The sequence below is a fragment of the Lepidochelys kempii genome, chromosome 2 (genome assembly GCF_965140285.1).
Source record: "Lepidochelys kempii isolate rLepKem1 chromosome 2, rLepKem1.hap1, whole genome shotgun sequence".
Classification (NCBI taxonomy): domain Eukaryota; kingdom Metazoa; phylum Chordata; order Testudines; family Cheloniidae; genus Lepidochelys; species Lepidochelys kempii.
The window spans coordinates 226,226,706-226,249,986 of record NC_136381.1 but is presented as its reverse complement, the minus strand read 5'-3'; the positions used below and the strand labels follow the sequence as shown (position 1 = coordinate 226,249,986).

The 23,281-nt window shown below is 40.8% G+C and overlaps 1 protein-coding gene across 3 annotated transcripts in view; it reads left to right on the top strand.

Annotated features, from left to right (window-relative positions):
• CDK14 (cyclin dependent kinase 14) overlaps nucleotides 1-23,281 on the top strand; it is a 495,570-nt gene that overhangs the window by 284,398 nt on the left and 187,891 nt on the right. For all 3 annotated transcript variants that reach the window (XM_073334004.2, XM_073334007.2, XM_073334006.2), the window contains one exon: nucleotides 9,752-9,872. In XM_073334004.2, coding sequence (XP_073190105.1) covers nucleotides 9,752-9,872 — 121 coding nt within the window. The remainder of the gene's footprint in view (nucleotides 1-9,751; nucleotides 9,873-23,281) is intronic.

The window sequence follows — 23,281 nt, the reverse complement described above, 5'->3', positions numbered from 1 at the left end:
TAGTTTCAATTAAATGTACATATAAGTAACATTCAACACACAGAGTAGTACACAAACCTAATAACACAACTCTTTGAAAAATTATACAAAAGTTTCATGGTGGGTTTGATATGACCTGATTTTTAGTAACTGTGCCTTATGGTTTCTGGTTACTTTAAGAATAGGACAATAACAGCAGGATGTTTTTACTGGTGACCTTTTATCTGTCCAAAAGCACAGGAGCTGAAAGATACTTCACTGAACTATCATGAAGTTATCATTGTATATCATCAGGTCAAAAGTGTATAAGCAGCACTATGCAAATATTGTGTATTTACCTGGTGATCTCTTCCATTTACCTTTTGACTTTTTATTCACATTAAGATTAGAAGTTTTGATGATCAACCTTAAGCTGTCTTTTTCAAAAGAGATTGTCTCTTCCTGTAGTGTAACCATGGAAACAGACAAGGAACCTTAAAGAAAGTGATCGAACATGCTGTGCTAATTAATCCTACCCTACATTTTCCTTCAGCTGAAAGATGCAGTTAAATAAATTTTGCATGAGTAAGCATATTTGGATGCACAAATGGTATAAAATATGTAACCATTTCTTTTCAGAAGAATATTTGAAAAACTGGTAACTGTCATTTATTCATATCTGGTGCATCAAAATAAGAAATGCTGTCTTGTTAGTTTCTCATATTTTTGATGATTTTGTATTTAAATAAACTGTAAATATTTCTAAAGGACGAAGATATTCTTTCATGCCTTGAGACGATCCAAAGTGCGTGCACTAAGTTTGAACATATGAATCTAAATGTGCATAATGTCATGTGCATAAATTACACCTGCAGTTTCACTTGCATTTTGGGCAGTCAGTCGCCTAACTGGTCTACATGCACAGTGAGGAAAATTCAGGCCATCATTTCAAACACAAAGACATCCTTGAGCCCATTCAGTGCCATTTTGCTACTTTGCTGCACTGAAGTTCCTAAACACTAATACAAAAGCGACCTCAACACATTTTAGGATACATAGTTGTCTTACACGCCAAGGCTCTGTTCATCATTTTTCCTTTCAGCAGTGAAAGCAACCCCCTCAGACAACTGTCTGTCTCAGAAACCAGATACAGTAGCTAACCTGTGATGACCTTGTTTTATGGTGGTTGGGGGGTCAGGAGCAGATTTAAGGATAAGGGGTGAGTTGCCAAGCGACTGGATTAGGAGAGAGGACCAAAGGTGGCATTCTGAAGAAGTGGCACTTAGAAAAATCTGCAGTATGTTTAGTTACAGTTCAGGTATCAGTGGAGGAGGAGATGTGGCAGCAGGAAAGGCAGACCAGAGGAGCTGATCCAGGGTGGCAGGTGAGAAGCTGCAGCTGAACTGGCCAGCACAAGGAAAGCTCTATGTGCCAGCCTGAAAAAGGTGGCAGTCAGTAATGTAATGAATATTTTCTAAGTCCATGTAATCTAGAACCACCTACTTAAATCTGAACTGAGAATAGTTTGTCTTTTATTTTCTCTACCTTAGTTCAGGGAGCACATTTTCTGTTTGGGAAGAGGGGCTCATTCTGGCAGGATGGATTTTCATTCCCCCCGCCCCCCACTCCCGCGTTATAGTACCTCCTTGTTTTTTCTCCCTTTCTCAATTGTCTAGATGTCTCTTCAACTCTTTTAAATGTAGGAGTATCGGGGTTTCCATATGTTTCCTTCTCTTCCACACTGGCATCTAGCTAGGGTGACCAGATGTCCCGATTTTATAGGGACAGTCCCGATATTTGGGGCTTTGTCTTATATAGGTGCCTATTACCCCCTCACCCCCGTCCCGATTTTTCACACTTGCTGTCTGGTCACCCTACATCTAGCTGAGATCTTTCACACCTCAATCTGAATAGAATCTGCCTCCCTTTAGTCATGTGGGATATAAGTAAAAATAGCTCTTCAAAGCACTTCAGACTCTTAACTGCTCATTCATGCTAGGAACAAAATTATCAGTCTTAATTACTGTACAAGTATCCACTGTCTGTGAAAGTATAAACCTGTAGTCACAAGCAAGGGCTCTGTAGGTGGCTTAGCTTCTGCAAGGTGTGCAATCTACGTTTCCCAAGAAACTCTTGCCAACATGGAATTCAGTGCAATCAGACACTGGGCTGATTTGTAGCCAGGGAGACCAGGTAAAAAAATGCCAGAACATGTAAAACTGGACAAAGAATAGGAGTACTTGTGGCACCTTAAAAAGAAAAGGAGTACTTGTGGCACCTTAGAGACTAACCAATTTATTAGAGCATAAGCTTTCGTGAGCTACAGCTCACTTCCTCAGATGCATATCGTGGAAACTGCAGCAGGCTTTATATATACACAGAGAATATGAAACAATACCTCCTCCCACCCCACTGTCCTGCTGGTAACAGCTTATCTAAAGTGATCATCAGGTGGGCCATTTCCAGCACAAATCCAGGTTTTCTCACCCTCCACCCCCCCACACAAATTCACTCTCCTGCTGGTGATAGCCCATCCAAAGTGACAACTCTTTACACAATGTGCATGACAATCAAGTTGGGCTATTTCCTGCACAAATCCAGGTTTTCTCACATCCCCCCCACCCCCATACACACACAAACTCACTCTCCTGCTGGTAATAGCTCATCCAAACTGACCACTCTTCAAGTTTAAATCCAAGTTAAACCAGAACATCTGGGGGAGGGGGTAGGAAAAAACAAGAGGAAACAGGCTACCTTGCATAATGACTTAGCCACTCCCAGTCTCTATTTAAGCCTAAATTAATAGTATCCAATTTGCAAATGAATTCCAATTCAGCAGTTTCTCGCTGGAGTCTGGATTTGAAGTTTTTTTGTTTTAAGATAGCGACCTTCATGTCTGTGATTGCGTGACCAGAGAGATTGAAGTGTTCTCCGACTGGTTTATGAATGTTATAATTCTTGACATCTGATTTGTGTCCATTTATTCTTTTACGTAGAGACTGTCCAGTTTGACCAATGTATATGGCAGAGGGGCATTGCTGGCACATGATGGCATAGATCACATTGGTGGATGTGCAGGTGAACGAGCCTCTGATAGTGTGGCTGATGTTATTAGGCCCTGTGATGGTGTCCCCTGAATAGATATGTGGGCACAATTGGCAACGGGCTTTGTTGCAAGGATAAGTTCCTGGGTTAGTGGTTCTGTTGTGTGGTATGTGGTTGTTGGTGAGTATTTGCTTCAGGTTGCGGGGCTGTCTGTAGGCAAGGACTGGCCTGTCTCCCAAGATTCGTGAGAGTGTTGGGTCATCCTTTAGGATAGGTTGTAGATCCTTAATAATGCGTTGGAGGGGTTTTAGTTGGGGGCTGAAGGTGACGGCTAGTGGCGTTCTGTTATTTTCTTTGTTAGGCCTGACCTGTAGTAGGTAACTTCTGGGAACTCTTCTGGCTCTATCAATCTGTTTCTTTACTTCTGCAGGTGGGTATTGTAGTTGTAAGAAAGCTTGACAGAGATCTTGTAGGTGTTTGTCTCTGTCTGAGGGGTTGGAGCAAATGCGGTTGTATCGCAGAGCTTGGCTGTAGACGATGGATCGTGTGGTGTGGTCAGGGTGAAAGCTGGAGGCATGCAGGTAGGAATAGCGGTCAGTAGGTTTCCGGTATAGGGTGGTGTTTATGTGACCATTGTTTATTAGCACTGTAGTGTCCAGGAAGTGGATCTCTTGTGTGGACTGGACCAGGCTGAGGTTGGTGGTGGGATGGAAATTGTTGAAATCATGGTGGAATTCCTCAAGGGCTTCTTTTCCATGGGTCCAGATGATGAAGATGTCATCAATATAGCGCAAGTAGAGTAGGGGCTTTAGGGGACGAGAGCTGAGGAAGCGTTGTTCTAAATCAGCCATAAAAATGTTGGCATACTGTGGGGCCATGCGGGTACCCATAGCAGTGCCGCTGATTTGAAGGTATACATTGTCCCCAAATGTGAAGTAGTTATGGGTAAGGACAAAGTCACAAAGTTCAGCTACCAGGTTAGCCGTAACATTATCGGGGATAGTGTTCTTGACGGCTTGTAGTCCATCTTTGTGTGGAATGTTGGTGTAGAGGGCTTCTACATCCATAGTGGCCAGGATGGTGTTATCAGGAAGATCACCGATGGATTGAAGTTTCCTCAGGAAGTCAGTGGTGTCTCGAAGGTAGCTGGGAGTGCTGGTAGCGTAGGGCCTGAGGAGGGAGTCTACATAGCCAGACAATCCTGCTGTCAGGGTGCCAATGCCTGAGATGATGGGGCGCCCAGGATTTCCAGGTTTATGGATCTTGGGTAGTAGATAGAATATCCCAGGTCGGGGTTCCAGGGGTGTGTCTGTGCGGATTTGATCTTGTGCTTTTTCAGGAAGTTTCTTGAGCAAATGCTGTAGTTGCTTTTGGTAACTCTCAGTGGGATCAGAGGGTAATGGCTTGTAGAAACTCCGAGCAGCCTCTTGTTCATATTCCGACCTATTCATGATGACAACAGCACCTCCTTTATCAGCCTTTTTGATTATGATGTCAGAGTTGCTTCTGAGGCTGTGGATGGCATTGCGTTCCGCATGGCTGAGGTTATGGGGCAAGTGATGCTGCTTTTCCACAATTTCAGCCCGTGCACGTCGGCGGAAGCACTCTATGTAGAAGTCCAGTCTGCTGTTTCGACCTTCAGGAAGAGTCCACCTAGAATCCCTCTTTCTGTAGTGTTGGTAGGGAGAACTCTGTGGAAACTAACCAGTTTATTTGAGCATAAGCTTTCGTGAGCTACAGCTCAGTTCATCAGATGCTCAATAAACTGGTTAGTTTCTAAGGTGCCACAAGTACTCCTTTTCTTTTTGCAAATACAGACTAACATGGCTGTTACTCTGAAACCTGGACAAAGAATGATCATTAAGTCTGAAATGTTTTTGTTTTTAAAATTCTGGTGTGCTAGTTAGACTATCCTCCCACACATGTCTAATCTGTATAATCAGTAGATAACCCAGTCTTTGCACAGAATTTGCCAGCGTTACTATGGTAATATATTCACTGGGATTAATTGTTCTTAAATCACTTCTCCAGTGTATTAAGTATAAAAGTGTAAATGTGCTTTGCTTCAACTTCAGGCATGCAGTCCTTAATTTTTATTTTTGTTTTTAAAAATATTTATTGCTGCTCCAGAGAAGATTCTGATCCTCACTTACATGTGAACTCTCATATTGTAGATTTCTCTTGCAGTTTGTAATCTTTCACTAAATGAATGTGTTTTGGCTCTCTTTAAAGATTTCAGTGAGGTAGCAGAACTGATAGTGACCTTCTGTTTTAGTAGTTTCATTGTCTTGTGGAAGGAAGTTAACATCCCTTCTTTCAGCAGGTGAAAATCCAACAGTGTACACTCCTGGTTCCCATTACTTGCATGTGCTCAGTATCTCCCAACTTCAGGGGTTGTGAGGACAGCAGCTTTTAGAATACCAGAACATGACTGTAGAAAAGCAATCAGGAGTGGACTGTGCAGAGAAATTCTACCTCCTTGTGGTGCAAGCATTTATCCTAGACTTGAAAATGCCCATGTGCCTGAATCATGGTCCCTTGCTTGTGGGAAGGATTAGAAGAAGTTCTCTGTGAGCATACAGTGATCATTCCTAAAAATCTGCAAGTTTTACCTTAGATAAATTATAGTTACCTTAGTACTAGCAGTATGCCTTGGATGCCCCTATATTTTAATAGAGTGGCAATTGCTAAGGTAATATTATTTAGCTATCTCAGGGAATTGGCAAGGTTTAAGAATGGCCATAGTAAATGCTACTCTTTCAATAGATTGTGGATTGGAAGGTTTCATTCGAGAGGAAAGTCTTTCCTGCTCCCAGACCTTCCAGGAACTGAGTTCCTTTACTCTATAATGCTCATCTTCTGGGAGTTGGGGAATAAAGCTTTTTAAACATGCAATTTCCTGATTTATATGCACAATGTTAGTAATTATGGATGCAACTGTGGATCTACACTTTTGAGTATTCTTTGTAAATGGATGTGGGCTTCTACTGTTTTAAAATTTGACTCTGGGAGGTGAGGCAGCTCTGGAAAATTCCCACTGTAGTGCTGTTTGCACTGGATTTTCCTTGCTTTTATTTTTTATAATAATAAAAATAATAATTCCATTAAATTGAAAGGTTTCAGAGTAACAGCCGTGTTAGTCTGTCTTTGCAAAAAGAAAAGGAGTACTTGTGGCACCTTAGAGACTAACCAATTTATTTGAGCATGAGCTTTCGTAAGCTACAGCTCACTTCATCAGATGCATACCGTGGAAACTGCAGTAGACATTATATACACACAGAGACCATGAAACAATACCTCCTCCCACCCCACTGTCCTGCTGGTAATAGCTTATCTAAAGTGATCATCAAGTTGGGCCATTTCCAGCACAAATCCAGGTTTTCTCACCCTCCACCCCACTCCCCCCCACAAACTCACTCTCCTGCTGGTAATAGCCCATCCAAAGTGACCACGCTCTTCACAATGTGTATGATAATCAAGGTGGGCCATTTCCAGCACAAATCCAGGTTCTCTCACCCCTCCACCGCCATACACACACAAACTCACTCTCCTGCTGGTAATAGCTTATCTAAAGTGATCATTAAGTTGGGCCATTTCCAGCACAAAACCAGGTTTTCTCACCCTCCACCCCCCCACCCCACCCCCACACACAAACTCACTTTCCTGCTGGTAATAGCTTATCCAAAGTGACCACTCTCCCTACAATGCCCTGATTCTCATGGGTGACTTTAATTTTCCTGATATCTGCTGGGAGAGCAATACAGCGGTGCATAGACAATCCAGGAAGTTTTTGGAAAGCGTAGGGGACAATTTCCTGGCGCAAGTGCTAGAGGAGCCAACTAGGGGGGGCGCTTTTCTTGACCTGCTGCTCACAAACCGGGTAGAATTAGTGGGGGAAGCAAAAGTGGATGGGAATCTGGGAGGCAGTGACCATGAGTTGGGCGTGCACAAGTCCATGGGGCCGGACGAGTTGCATCCGAGAGTGCTGAAGGAATTGGCGGCTGTGATTGCAGAGCCATTGGCCATTATCTTTGAAAACTCGTGGCGAACCGGGGAAGTCCCGGATGACTGGAAAAAGGCTAATGTAGTGCCAATCTTTAAAAAAGGGAAGAAGGAGGATCCTGGAAACTGCAGGCCAGTCAGCCTCACTTCAGTCCCTGGAAAAATCATGGAGCAGGTCCTCAAAGAATCAATCCTGAAGCACTTGCATGAGAGGAAAGTGATCAGGAACAGCCAGCATGGATTCACCAAGGGAAGGTCATGCCTGACTAATCTAATCGCCTTTTATGATGAGATTACTGGTTCTGTGGATGAAGGGAAAGCAGTGGATGTATTGTTTCTTGACTTTAGCAAAGCTTTTGACACGGTCTCCCACAGTATTCTTGTCAGCAAGTTAAGGAAGTATGGGCTGGATGAATGCACTACAAGGCGGGTAGAAAGCTGGCTAGATTGTCGGGCTCAACGGGTAGTGATCAATGGCTCCATGTCTAGTTGGCAGCCGGTATCAAGTGGAGTGCCCCAAGGGTCGGTCCTGGGGCCAGTTTTGTTCAATATCTTCATAAATGATCTGGAGGATGGTGTGGATTGCACTCTCAGCAAATTTGCGGATGATACTAAACTGGGAGGAGTGGTTGATACACTGGAGGGCAGGGATAGGATACAGAAGGACCTAGACAAATTGGAGGATTGGGCCAAAAGAAATCTGATGAGGTTCAATAAGGATAAGTGCAGGGTCCTGCACTTAGGACGGAAGAACCCAATGCACAGCTACAGACTAGGGACCGAATGGCTAGGCAGCAGTTCTGCGGAAAAGGACCTAGGGGTGACAGTGGATGAGAAGCTGGATATGAGTCAGCAGTGTGCCCTTGTTGCCAAGAAGGCCAATGGCATTTTGGGATGTATAAGTAGGGGCATAGCGAGCAGATCGAGGGATGTGATCGTTCCCCTCTATTCGACATTGGTGAGGCCTCATCTGGAGTACTGTGTCCAGTTTTGGGCCCCACACTTCAAGAAGGATGTGGATAAATTGGAGAGAGTCCAGCGAAGGGCAACAAAAATGATTAGGGGACTGGAACACATGAGTTATGAGGAGAGGCTGAGGGAGCTGGGCTTGTTTAGCCTGCAGAAGAGAAGAATGGGGGGGGATTTGATAGCTGCTTTCAACTATCTGAAAGGGGGTTCCAAAGAGGATGGCTCTAGACTGTTCTCAATGGCAGCAGATGACAGAACGAGGAGTAATGGTCTCAAGTTGCAGTGGGGGAGGTTTAGATTGGATATTAGGAAAAACTTTTTCACTAGAGGGTGGTGAAACACTGGAATGCGTTACCTAGGGAGGTGGTAGAATCTCCTTCCTTAGAGGTTTTTAAGGTCAGGCTTGACAAAGCCCTGGCTGGGATGATTTAACTGGGAATTGGTCCTGCTTTGAGCAGGGGGTTGGACTAGATGACCTTCTGGGGTCCCTTCCAACCCTGATATTCTATGATTCTATGAGTTGGTTGAGTTCAGGATCCTGACGCAGGGAAGAAAGGTAAGCAGCAGGATACGGACCCTGGACTTCAGGAAAGCAGACTTCGACTCCCTCAGGGAACGGATGGCCAGGATCCCCTGGGGGACTAACTTGAAGGGGAAAGGAGTCCAGGAGAGCTGGCTATATTTCAAGGAATCCCTGTTGAGGTTACAGGGACAAACCATCCCGATGAGTCGAAAGAATAGTAAATATGGCAGGCAACCAGCTTGGCTTAATGGTGAAATCCTAGCGGATCTTAAACATAAAAAAGAAGCTTACAAGAATCATAGAATCATAGAATATCAGGGTTGGAAGGGACCCCAGAAGGTCATCTAGTCCAACCCCCTGCTCGAAGCAGGACCAATTCCCAGTTAAATCATGGCCCAACTTGATGATCACTTTAGATAAGCTATTACCAGCAGGACAGTGGGGTGGGAGGGGGTATTGTTTCATGGTGTGTGTGTGTGTGTATATAATGTCTTCTGCAGTTTCCACGGTATGCATCCGATGAAGTGAGCTGTAGCTCACGAAAGCTCATGCTCAAATAAATTGGTTAGTCTCTAAGGTGCCACAAGTACTCCTATTAAATTGAAAGGTTATCAGTGCTGAAAAGTGATGAGTTGAAAGATGAATGGTGTAGGAAATGGCAACCCCCTTTTTTTTTGTTTGTCACAGGAATACCAAAATATATGCTTGAAAATTCAAATATTTTTTTCAATGTATTTTTTCCGTATGTGAATATAAGCTAAACCTGTCACAGGAGTCATTAATTCCCTGTAAGAATCCACCTGTTATCTAGAGTTGTGTTGTCATGCTGGGTTTGTTCTTCCTCACTTTGAATAATTGACCTTTAGGGATTTATCTGATATACTTTTGAATACTGTGTTTTCAGAATGCTAAATAAATGCTAAAGATAAAATTCCAGATGATGAGATTATTCCCACACCATATTTTTATATCTATGAAAATATAAATAAAAATTTAAGCTACTTCAGTCGTTATAGTTATCAAAGACTTGTCTTATTGTTCTTTCAAAATAACAAATCTGTTTAGCTATGAACTAAATGATAGATCTTATGTTCCTTCACTAATTAACTTACTCCTAGGCCAGAAGAAACAAAAAGCAGTCTTGCATGCAACACACATCCAGGTTCATATGACACACACTGCCTTTAAGATCTTAACTGTACACTTCTTTGTTCTCTTTATGCTTATTGCTTTTTTATTATGTATATTCTACAGGTCTTGCAAGAGCCAAATCAGTCCCCAGCCACACATACTCTAATGAAGTGGTTACCCTGTGGTACAGACCCCCAGATGTCCTTTTGGGCTCAACAGAATACTCCACCTGCCTTGACATGTGGTAAGAATAGCATCCTTATACAGGATAATCCATCTAGTTGCTTTCGCTTTGACTTAGTGTAGACAAATATGTACTAAAATTAATGGTGTAGCATAGACTGCCTGTGTGTGCTAATCCTTGTGGATCCTCCCAGATAGTACTTCCTGAAAGCAGCCCCCTGCCTATATATCCAGTACTTTACAGTGGGTATCCAGTAATGATACATGACTAGCATGAACAATAACAAAGAAGCAATTTAATTGGTATTCCGTATCTTTTGTGGTCTTAATTTGAAATTTTGTTTTGGAGAAAGTAGCTTTTATCTCCTAATAAACAACAGGGAAAGGGGGAAGTGCCATAATTTGAGATACAAACAATACAGTACAGTATAACAGCAATAACTATTGTTACAAATCCATGGCCAGTTAGGACCTTGCATTTGTCACTGTGTTGCTCACCATCATCATATCCACTCGCAACTTCACAGCAATGGCAGGTATAAAACCCAGAGTCTTCTGTTACAAAAAGCTCTGCCCTGGTATTTGGTCAAAATCTACCTTAGCTATTAGTAGTATGTTAGCATATGATACCCAGTTGACCGTGTGGTGCCTTGGAGAGCCCAAGTAGTGTTCTGAGGAGCCCTTCAGGCAGGTCTCCCACCCCAGGCTCTCTCAACATCTCGTAGAGTCTCATCTCTGCCCAGAAAGCAACCTGAGTCGATAGGGGAACATTCAGAGCACAGCTGGTGAATCTGGGTACGTTCAAGAATAAAAGTAGCTGATGGATCTGAGGATTTCTGTCAACCAAACTTGGCACTGTCCATATAGGTTATCATAAAAAAGGAAAAACTCCATGTGTTTAACTTATTCAAATTTGTCCTAAATGATCAGATTTTATCTCTGTATGCTTTCAGTGTGTGTTTAAGTAGGGAACTGTGGGGCTGCTGACTTAAGCTAGAGGAACCCAAAGAACTGCAAGAAAAATTCCAAGAAGGGAGCATTTTCAAAAGTTTTCTCTGCAAAATTCATAAATAGATTTGGCCAAAACATTTTCTTTGATGTGGAATGGCTTTTTGAACAAAACAAAAAACTTTGTGCAAAATTTTCATTTTGGTTGAAATTTTTCAGCTTTTCAACAAAAAACAAAAATATTCAGTAAAACTTTCAGAGGGGTTGATTTGATTATCCTTTTTTAGTTTTTGAACCCCCAACCCCCCCCCCCCCCAAAGTGGTTTTTGAAGACCAAAACTTCTTTGGTTCTTGTTTTTTCATTGAAAACTGAAACATTTTTACAGGATTTTATTAAAGAAAAATATTTTGGAAATTCCTGACCAAAAAAAATTGCATTTTTGACCAGTTCTATTAGCAAATACTTTACAAAAAATGACATGGAATGTTCATCTGAACTGTGCAGAGTTACCGTGCCAAACTGGGAGACCAAATTAAACCATAAATATGCAACAGAGATACTTTAGATTTACTATAAAGGCAACCTCGGTATCTCTGGTATTTCCTCTCGCACAAGAATATTAAATTTAATTACATTATGTTTACTGTTACTGAGCAGTTCAGCTATATTCACGACTTGGACAAGATCCTGTGTGCTACTTAGAACTAAATCAAGAATTGCCTCTCTCATTGTGGGTTCCAGGATTAGCTGGTCCAAGAAGCAACCATTAATTGTGTCTAGAAATTTTTTCTCTGCATCCTATCCCATATCACAGAGAGAGAGAGAGAGAGAGAGAGCACTCTGTTAAAAGCGAAGTCCAGGAAGGACCTAACCAGTGTAATCATATTCCATGTCTGGATCTCGGCGGTGAGGCAAGGGTGCTTGCTGGAGGGCACGAAAAGAAAATGTCTTAAATAACGGACATAAAATATTGACATCCCCTGGTGGCAGGACCTTTAACACAGGCCCAAAAGAGATCCAGGGTGCCCGGGGAGAAAGCTTTGTTCCAAATGAAAAATGAGGCAACACTGATTGCACTGATCAAAGCTATGAATCCAGTGCACTGGCACAGTGTTCTGACACTGAGCAATCACAGGATCAGAATGTTATTCAGAGCACACAGTTCACTCAGATGGCACATGAAAGGACTGAACAGTGAGGTTCACACCCCACCCCACCCCATGTTCTCCAGTTTATATTCAGGAAATGCAGGAGATCTTGCCTGTTGAAAATATTGTTATGAACTTGGTACGTCTAACAGTAAGGCATATTGGAGAACAGATCGTATGGGAGCTCTTTTACAGAAGCAGCATATTGTTGGGCCACGATTAAATTCGACTAAGTAATGATTTCCCAGAATGAAAAGAGAAAGAGAATCCTTGCTCGTATCAGATGCCAAGATAATTCATTACCAACAAGTGTGTTTGTGTGACATTAACATCCATATACAATTATTAGTGTTACTTCCTTATGTTAGTGTGCCTTCTGTGTCCCGATTCATCACATACATCTTCATTGCAAAAGCAGACCGTCACTTTATGGAAATATTTAAATAGTATTGAGAGAAAATACACATCTGTTTTTTCCATTTAGAAAAAAGCTCATAAGGCACTGACTTTAGCCATGATAAATGACATTTAATTGGGGTTTCCAAGGAATTGAACATGGATCTGCTATTGAGTAGAAGAGCAGCTGTGTGATAGGAGTGCAAATATTAACCACTGGACAGTGGCTGGGAAGCAGGTGGCAGTGACTGTGGGCTATTTTTATGCTTCATTTGCCATAGTAGGGCATTAGGCTAGTAACTAGAAGCTAATGATCCACATACAGTATTACATTTTCCAGCTTTCTGTTTAAATAGCCTCTGGCAGTAAAAGAATATTAATGAAGACATACATACATCAATGGTGTCAGCTAGTGATGGAAATCAATACAATGTGCGTTGTGATTTACTGCTGTCAGCATATGATACTGTGGCATTGTGTGAACATATTATGCAACCTGAGACTGCATCAAGGAGTTATGATAGCCTTGGATATGCTTTTTTTCTTGATGAGGACTTACTGGTAGGTAAAAGTACCATTTAACACTGCCTCTGGTATAAATTTTTTTAATCCTTCGATTTTAGTCCTCTGAAAGTCAGTGCAGGGGAAATAATCTTTAAGCTTCTATACCTAGAGGTTTTATAAAACACTAAAAACCATATAAAGGTAATATAAAAATGTAAAAAACCTGTTATACTTATCTGTTTGTTTCTTACAAGAAGAACTGAGCTTGAGCAGCTGAGATACTTGATTCAAGGAAGTTATTAATGGCTTTTTGATTCTCACAATGTAAGCACTGCTACATCTGTTTTTTAAAAGCTGGAAGTCCCTAGGGATATTTTATTTTAACATGTAGCTGGCTATAATCTATATTTGCCAAACAGCTGGCAACTGTCTTATTATATTTTATCCATACTACAGATTTCTTTGTTTTAAAAGATACAATGAATGCCTGACAGGTTAGTCACAATTCAGGTAAAATAAGCAATGTGCCAATTTTTAAAATTTCATTTAATTAATTAACATTAACTGTGCTTATCACTGTGGAAGAAATCACTTATAACTTTTCCTGTCAAATGTAATGCAATTGCATATTAGATCACCATTATCTCCATTACATTTCTGCCTTCAGATTTACATTAATTTATTTAACTTTGTAGCAGCTGGGATGACAGTGATCTCAGTGCAGATTTCAGCTTAAAGAAGAGTAGTCATCTCGAGCTTTATATTTTACGTATGCACAATCTGTTCCCTCCCTCTCCTCCCAGGTACAATGATCCCTATTTTGCTTTTGTAATCTGTTCTCCCATTATTGGAAAGCAGAATTGAGTATTTACCATAATCCTGTGTCTGCTTTCATGAATACTTGTCCAATCCAGACCTATGACAACAATTAAGATAGTATATAAAAATGGTCTTCTCTAGGACACAGGTGCATTACATTATCTATTTACACAGGGGACATGACAGAGGCATCTTTATTCTACATCCCTTGTAAACAGTTTTCAATGAAAGAGTCTGGGGCTAGTAATCCCACTACACTGTGAAGCACTAGTTGTTTGAGGCACCAAAGAGAGACAACAGCAGGGAAAATTGGTTCTTTTGCCCTTGATGCTCTCAACCATAACAAGTTCTACTCCAGAGAAATACTAATCCTTAAGAGGTCAGGATGCTGTGATAACCATCAAGATATTGTTAATTAAACTTCCGGAAAAGACACTGACAATGAGCAGTTTTATCAGGTGAATTAATCTGTGATTGGAAAATTCTCCCGGGGTCAGGTTCATGTGAGAAGCCTCTTTTGTTCTTAGCTGTTGGAAAGTCATTTAATTTTAGTTTCCTGTTCCTGAAGAATATTGTCTTTAGTTTGGCATTACACATTTACCAGATCTATCAACAAAGGTGTGTCAATTTTAGAGATGTTTCATACATAGCAGAGAATTCAGTTTTGAAATCTCCTTATTACACAAAGGAAACCGAAAAACAAAAACTCCCTAAGAATAGGAAATACATATTCAACAGGCAAATTTTGCTGGGCAAATGCTGCTCAATTTGGTGTTCTGTTGCTCAGAATCTGAGCAGTTGAGTTTACTTGCACAGATGCACACACAAAGTGATTTTGCAAATGGGGTATGTCATAAATATAAAGGGAAGGGTAAATACCTTTAAATCCCGCCTGGCCAGAGGAAAAGCCCTTTCACCTGTAAAGGGTTAAGAAGCTAAGATAACCTTGCTGGCACCTGACCAAAATGACAAATGAGGAGACAAGATACTTTCAAAACGGCGTGGGGGGTGGGGGGAAACAAAGGTTTCTCTCTGTCTGTGTGCTGCTTTTGCCGGGACCAGAGCAGGAATGCAGGTCAGAACTCCTGTAAAGAGTTAGTAAGTAATCTAGTTAGATGTGCGTTAGATTCTCTTTTGTTTAAATGGCTGATAAAATAAGTTGGAATCTATATTCCTATTTTTGTGTCTTTTTGTAACTTAAGGTTTTGCCTAGAGGGATTCTCTATGTTTTGAATCTGATTACCCTGTAAGGTATTTACCATCCTGATTTTACAGAGGTGATTCTTTTACTTTTTCTTTAATTAAAATTCTTCTTTTCAGAACCTGATTGCTGTTCATTGTTCTTAAGATCCAAGGGTTTGGGTCTGTGTTCACCTATGCAAATTGGTGAGGATTTTTATCAAGCCTTCCCCAGGAAAGGGGGTATAGTGCTTGGGGGGATATTTTTGGGGGAAGACGTTTTCAAGTGGGCACTTTTCCTGTTCTTTGTGTAACACTTTGGTGATGGCAGCTTTTAACCTAAGCTGGTAAGAATAAGCTTAGGGGGTCTTTCATGCAGGCCCCACATCTGTACCCTAGAGTTCAGAGTGGGGAAGAAACCTTGACAGGGTATATTTTATTTGGAATGGAACATTGCAGCACGGGGAGGGGAACCACAGAACCACTCTTCAGAACCTTAGTTTTTAGGCGGTTAAATGAGCCAGAAAAGAATCTGATCGCACCCTTCAGAACTAACATGGATTAAAAATTTTACCTCATGAAAAATTGAATTTTTGACTAAATGAACTTTGTTTTGTGAAATTTAAAATTTTTCATCAACAAAATATCATTTTGTTGGAAAAAGTCCAAATATTTTTATTTGGATGTACTCCCTCGTGGGAGGAGTTGTTTGGTTGCCTACTATCCCCATTCACCTACAAAGGGCCAGGCTCCTTGGCTAGAAAACATTGCCCATGACGCACAACAGCCAGGTGGTGTTGTCTCCCCTCTCCAAGAGGGGAGGCAATCACAGGAGATATAGTCTGACCAGGGAGCACAGCCCATAGAAGAGAATGGAAGCATGAGGCACCCAAGTGACAACGGCCGTGAGCCACTGCAGTGACATTTCTGAATCAAAATGTTTCGGATTTTCATTGAAATTTTTCACCAGTAAAAAACCACCTCTTTTTCTGACCAGTTCCATTAATAGATAGCATCACGTATGAGCATGCAGTTGTTTTGAATAAACATAGAATCAGGATAATAAATGTATGGCTGGCAGGGTCCTTGTCACGGGGTCTACTCACTGCTAGGGGCCTCCTCCTCCTAGCCACTCTGGGGATCAGCTTTTTCCAGGTCCAACGCCCACTTCCACTGCTCGCTGCATGCCCTGCTCTCTCTCTCTCTTGCTCTCTGTCTGTGATTCAGGGTGCTCTGTCTTTGTGGCTTGGCCCTCTGGCCAGGTTACTGTAGTCCTCCCCTTCCAGGTTATCAGAGTCTTTCCTTACAAATTGTCTCAGGAAGTCTTCTCATTCACTGCTCTGATGGTGCCACTTTCCTAGTGGCTGGTAGGGGAACCCAGGCCCACCTGGGTTCCCGCCTCTACTCCGGGTTGTAGCCGGGGACCTTCTAAGCAGCAGGTAAAGTCTTCACCTAAACCTGTGTTTTCCCTGAGCCCTTCCTACACTTCCGCCTCCTGCCCTCAGGGGGATTTGCCAGCTTCAACTGCCTTCTCCCAGGGAGTAACTGGAGAATAAATTCTGTAGCCCCAAACACACCTCCCTTTCCCCAGGCAATGACTGCCGACTACTTCCCTGCTCCCTGGCTTTATAGAGGCCCTGCTTGTTCCTGCAGACATGAGCTTCCCCTAAATAGGGTTTTCCTCTCAGCCTAACTATACCCCAGCTTGCAGCCTAATAGGTTAATTGGTCTCACTGGTCTGCATTAACCCCATTCATGGCAAGTGAGGGGAACACACCCCATCAGAGTCCTCAAGATGTAAATTAGTTCAGCTCCCTGCGCAGACTAAGGACCAAGTATATGTAGACCATTTTTGGCTGGTGTCTGGAAGTTTTTAAGAACAGGTTAGATAATGATGGGGATTCCATAATCTCCCTGAGAAGCCTATTCCAGTGATTAATTACCTTATAGCTAAAAAGCTTTTCCTAATAACTAATTTATATCTCCCTTGCTTCAGATTAAGTTGGTGATTTCTTGTCCTACCTTCAGTGGACATAGAGAACAATTGATCACCACCCTCTTAAAAACAGGCCTTAGTACATTTGAAGACTGTTATGAGGTCCTTCCTCAGTCATCTTTTCTTAAGACTACACATGCTCAGTTTTTTTAACCTTTCCTCATAGTTCATGTTTTCTTAACCTTTTATAATTTTTGTTGCTCTTCTCTGGATTCTCTCCAATTTGTTCACATCTTAAAGTGTGATGCCCAGAACTGGACACATTACTCTAGCTGAAGCCTCACCAGAGCTGAATACAGTGGGACAATTCCCTCTTGTGCCTTATGTATGACGCTGCTGTTAATACATCCCAGAATATTAGGCCCCCCCATTTTTTTTTTTTTGCAACTGCTTCACATTGTTGGCTCATATTCAATGTGTGATTCACTATAACCCCCAGATCCATTTCAGTAGTAGTATCACCTCGCTGGCTTTTTCCTTATTTTGTAGTTATGCATTTCATTATTCCTTTCTAAGTGTAGTACTTTGCACTTGTCTTTATTGAATTTCATCTTGATGATTTCAGACCAATTCTCCAAGTTGTCAGGGTCATTTTGAATTCTAATCCTGTCCTCCAAAATTCTTGCAACCCCTTCTAACTTGGTGTCATCCACAAATTTTATAATACTCTCCACTCAATTATCCAACTAATTAATGAAAACATTGAATAGTATCAGTCTAAGACCACTCCCTTGCAGGACAGTACTGTATACATCCCCTGAATTTAACAGCGAACCATTGATAACTATTCTTTTAGTTAGGTCTTTCAACTAGTTTTGCACCCACTTTATATTAATTTCTTCTAAACCACATTTCCCCAGTTTGCTTATGAGACTGTCATGTGGGACTGTCAAAAGCCTTACTAAAATCAAGATATATCACATCTACAGCTTCCCCTTCATCTACCAGGCCAGAAACATTGTCATAGAAGGAAATTAAGTTGGGGTGGTATGATTTGTTCCTGAGAAATTCATGTTGGCTATTATTTATTACATTATTATCCGCTAGGTGATGACAAATTGATTGTTTAATGTCTTCCAGTATCTTTCCAGGTATCAAAGTTAGGCTGACTGGGATATACTTTTTCAGGTCCTCTTTGTTCTCATTTTTAAAGAGAGGTACTGTATTTGCTCTTTCTTAGTCCTCTGGAACATCACTCACCCTCCATGAGCTCTCAAAGATAAATCGCTGATGTTTCCCAGATTTCTTCAGCTAGTTCTTTAAAAACCCTGGGGTGAACTTCATCAGGCCCTGCCAACTTGAACATATCTAACTTGTTTAATATTTGTTCCAGTGTCTTACCAGGTATCAAAGTTAGGCAGACTAGTCTATAATTCCCCATTGTTCTCCTTTTTAAAGCGAGGTTCTGTGTTTGCCCTTCTTTATTCCTCTGTGCTCTCACCCATCCTCCATGAGTTCCCAAAGATAATCTGTATTGGTTCCAAGATTGCTTTAGCTAGCTCCTTAAGTACGCTAGGATGAATTTCATCAGGCCTGGATGACTTGAATACATCTAAATATTCTTTAATCTGTTCATTTCCTATTTTGGCTCACGTTCCTTCCCCCCTTCTTAATACTAATTGTGTTAAGTATCTGGTCACAATTTACCTTTGTATTAAAGACTGAAGCAAAATAGGCATTAAATAGTTCAATCTCCTTGATGTTAGCAGTTATTATTCTCCTTCCCCACCTACACTTCCCTTCATCTTTCTCTTGCTCCTAATGTATTTATAGAGCCTTTCTTATTACCTTTTATGACCCTTGCTAGATATAACTCACTTTGTGCTTTAGCCTTTCTGCTTTTGTCCCAATATTTGCTCTATTCTTTTGTACTCATGCAATTTGTTAATGTTTCCACTTTTTGTAGGATTCCTTTACAATTTTCATGTAATTAAAGAGCTCCATATTGGCCTCTGACTATTCTTGCTATATTTCTTTCACATAGAAATCGTTTGGCATGGTACCTTTAATACTATTGTCTCTGAGAAACTACCAGGTCTCGTGCACTCATTTTCCCTCAGATTTTTTTTTCACATGGGATCTTACCTACCAGTTCTCTGTTTTCCAAAAAGCAGATTTTTTAAGTCCACTGTCCTTATTCTGCTGCTCTCACTCCTTCCTTTCCTTAAATTAATCAAATCTATCAGTTATGATAATTTCACCTATATTGTCTTTAATCTTGAGGTTTGCAACCAATTCCTCTCTGTTAGAATCAGATCTAAAATGGCTGCCCCTCTTATTATGCCCTCCACTTGCTGAAACAAGAAATCATACACGATACATTTCAAGAACTTATTGGACATTTTGTGTTTTGCCTTATTAGTTTTCCAACAGATGTCTAGGTAGTTAAAGTCCCCAATTACTATCAGGCCTTGTGTTTTTGAAATTTCTATTGTTTATTCTAAAATGACTGATTCACATTCTCCTGCTGGTTCAATGGTCTGTACTAGACCCCAGCCATGGCATCACTCCTGTTTCTTTCCCTTTTTATCTGCTCTTGGAAACTTTCAACTGGTCTGCAACTCACTTCCCTCTTGACCTCAGAACAAATGTATATTTTCTTGATGTAAAACCTCCTCCCTACCCTCTCCCCCGTCCTTCCTGAGCAAGGTATACCCCTCTATTCCAGTCAGAAGATTTATCCCACCAAGTCACTGTGATACCAAGTAAGTCATGATTTGCTTATCTATTAATAATTCCAGTTCCTTCTGTTTATTCCCCATGCTACTTGCATTTGTGTGCAGACATCTGAGATGCTGAGTTGATTTCCCCACTGCTACCCTTTTTGCTCCCATGACCCTATTGTGATTTTTCATCTTTCTCTGCCCCCACCTTTAGTCCTCTGTTAAGGTTCCCTTTTTTTATACTTACTTGTGGGTTATACACCTGCCCTCTTGAACCTAATTTAAAGCCCTCCCCACTAGATTGGCCAGTCAATGCATGAAAATGCTCTTCCCCTTTATGGTCAGGTGGACCCATGTCTTCCCAGCAGTCCTCCTTCCCAGAACAGCATTTCATGCTTGAGGAACCCAAAGCCCTCCCATAAACACTGTCAGACTGTCTGGAGTGGCTCATGACTATGAGTGCCAGACTCAGGACAGACTGTCAAGAAGCAGGGGAAAGACCCCACACTGGTTGTGTGTTCTATAATTAGATTTCACCGTCTTAGTAACAAGTGTGAACTCCTAAAGCACTAGAACAGTCTTTCCCCTGAGTCACAGTCAGTTTCCTTGGCACTCCAGTCTATCGTGCCACCCAGGCAAGTTGGACTGAGTGATAGATGGTTGCTATACACCAGAGATCACAAAATATTCAGGTTACTCCCAGTCCCAAAGGACCAGTCACTTACACCAGGTCATTTTGTGCCTTAGATCTCTCACCAAAGACAATGCTTGAAGCCAATCCTATAGTAAATTATCTAAGAAAAGATCTATTAACTATTATCTATTAACTAAGAAAAGAAAGAGTTATTACAAGGTTAAAGCAGGCAAGCATATATACACAAATAAGCTACAGTCTATGGTTCCAAAAGGTGAGAGAACTGTAGTAATCTGTCAGCTCTGAATATCTTTTAGGGCTAACCCAGGTTGATCTTGGGGATCTCTGTTTCTGTTTCATAGCTCTGGTCCTGTGAGAGTCCAGACAACAAAAGAGGTATTTTGTCAGGTATTATTATTTCCTTCTTCCAGATTTCAAGCCCATGGGATGAGCCCTTTTGCAGGTAGCCTCTTTATGGTAGTAAGAAGTAATTAACTAAGTCTTTGTATTGTGATGTCCTGCAGTGGCTCATTTAGTTTTGATAGGCCTTCTTGATGGGCAGGAAACAATCCCTCCTGACTGGGTTCACAGTTTTAGAGCAAACATTTTTTATAGTTACAAAGCAAAAACTTAAATATTACCTTATAGTATGTGATCCAGATATTATAAGTGAGCTTAATTCATGTAGAAACTCACAAAGCATTTCATAAAGTCTAAACACATTGTTATAAGTCAAATACCCATCTTAACCATACTAACACACAGGTGAAACAGACTGGTTTCCAGCAATGAATTTGTCAGTGCTTGGCTGAGCTCTAAAGCTTTGTCAAGAGCTGGCACCTACATTCCCAGCGTCACAGACACCATCTGTGAAGCCATGCATTTCATCTCCAAGACAAATGTGTCCCTGCCTGCACAATCACACTTCAGGAAAAACTGTGCAACTTTGTGTGTAGAACAGTCCCTATCCAAGCTCCATCTGGGTCAGTGCAGCCCTGCACTGGCTCCTACCTGGCTGAAAGTTAAATACCATAGTTTGGCAGCTGTTAAATTATTTACTGCAAATTATTCATTCACCTTTAATAAACATCCATCTGCTGAAACCAGTGATATTTAGTTTTTTTAGGGTTCAATCATGTGACACAATTCTGCAAGGTATTAGACCCCTCAGTGGGAGTTGAGTGTTCTCAGCTCCTTGGAGATCATGCCTGTAGACAACAGGGGTGAAATCCTGGACTCATTAAAGTCAATGGTGGTTTCTGTCAGAGAACCAGATTCCATGAATCAGGGGTAGTTAAAAGCAACAATTCCTTGCAGGTGCAGGCTTATTAGTCAAGGTTACATACAGTTTATCCTTTACAATACCTTATTCAGAGATGTATTATACATCCACACATTGACTTGATACAAGGCCTTTCCTGGGAGTAAAAATTGGTGTATACAATTTCCAATTTAGTAAAGTAGCTGAAACAAAATCTGTTTAATTGTCCTTACTTCGCTATTAATCCTGAACATGTACTTTTTTTGAAGTGCAACCCATTGTTTCTAGTTTCTGTAGTGTTTACCTTTGGTGTTAGTAAAGCATTCAGTATTCCAATATTGCCTCTTGGTGGTGATGGAGAAAATACTAAGCAGGTATTATAATAAAAAAGGACTGTCACTTTTGGAAAACTGGCACAAAATCTGAGTTACATGAATTATTCCTCTTGTGTTTTTTATAAATGTTGTTAAGTAACTTTATCAGAAGTATTAAAGTGATCATTTAGTGCTTTCAAAATATGTCTCCTCCCAGAGAGCCAAATCTTGCAATCTGAAGTCAGGCTTCATGGCCAGATGTAGCTTTCTTGGGTCTTCAAAATCTGAATGTCGATTCTGAAGTGACATGATGCTGAATATCGTCTCTTGTTAGCAAATTAATGCAATAGAAAAGCTGTTCATTCAGCAAAGACTATTCAATGTTTGTTATAGTGAAGTTCCCCAGTTGTCCACGCAAATTTTAAAATCTGCATTTAAATAAAACAATAAAAATCAGTATGAAAACAACTTGTTAATCAAAAATAGCTCTGCAGTCACTTATATGGATCTCTTCAGAAGTAAAAAAAAAAAAACCAAAAAACCACACACCCCAGCAACTTCAATGGACATGAATAATCTTAATAAGTTTTTAGATAAAGTGTCAAGTAAAAGAGAGATATTGCAAAGGCTTTATAAATTCACATCCAGATAGATTGTAATTTGAATTTGTGCATTATATCAAATGTTATATGGACAGAATTCTTCAGAATTAAAACAAAAATTAATTTCTTAAAATACTGTATAATGGCAACCAAACAAGTTATTTTTTATGAGCTGCGACTCTTGGCCTACAAATGCTCTGCATAAAAATGGAATTTCTGTAGCCATTTAAGCTTCTCATTAGATAGTCATTTGTTATCTAAATTCAAATTTCAGAGTAACCCATTGAGCTACAACATGAACTCTTCCTTTATAGTTCTCTGTGTAGTATGGTGATGGATATAGCCCTAGGAAATTAGGGTGGACAATATTAGATGGATGGCCACACATGGTATCATCAGTACATCAATAGGCTTAGTCATGCTTATTGTTGTCAGAGGGTAAGTCACACATTTTAACATTCAATGGCTGTCATTTAAGTTTGTCATGTTTGCTTTGCAAGGTATCCCATTTTGTTCCATTTCAAAGATTCCTGAATCAAGTATCCAAAAGCCCAGCAACTCAGTTTGCAAATTAGAATTCAGACCACCTCCAAAGGGTGTAGGAAATGCTAAATCAAATTCTTGAACTATTGCCAAAGTTCTTCAATGTGACACACACGCTTTCTCAAACACTTTACCTGAAAATGTCACTCACTATAGGGTATGTATGTATGTGTACAAATAATATATAAATAAATAATGGGGTGGGTATAGAGTGAGGGGGAGAGACAATAGAAGCAAAGTTACTTCTTGAAGTATGAAATATGCTCTGATTAACCTTGTATCATAGAAGCTAGAGATGGGAGAGATCTATTAGCTCATCTTGTCCACCTGCCGCTTAATGCAAGATAAGATAGTTCCCTGGAAAATATACTTAAGTGTTTCATCCAGACTAGTTTTATGACTTGAGTAGTGGACCTTCCATTCCTTTGGGAGGCTATTGCACAGTATAATTGACCTCAGTAT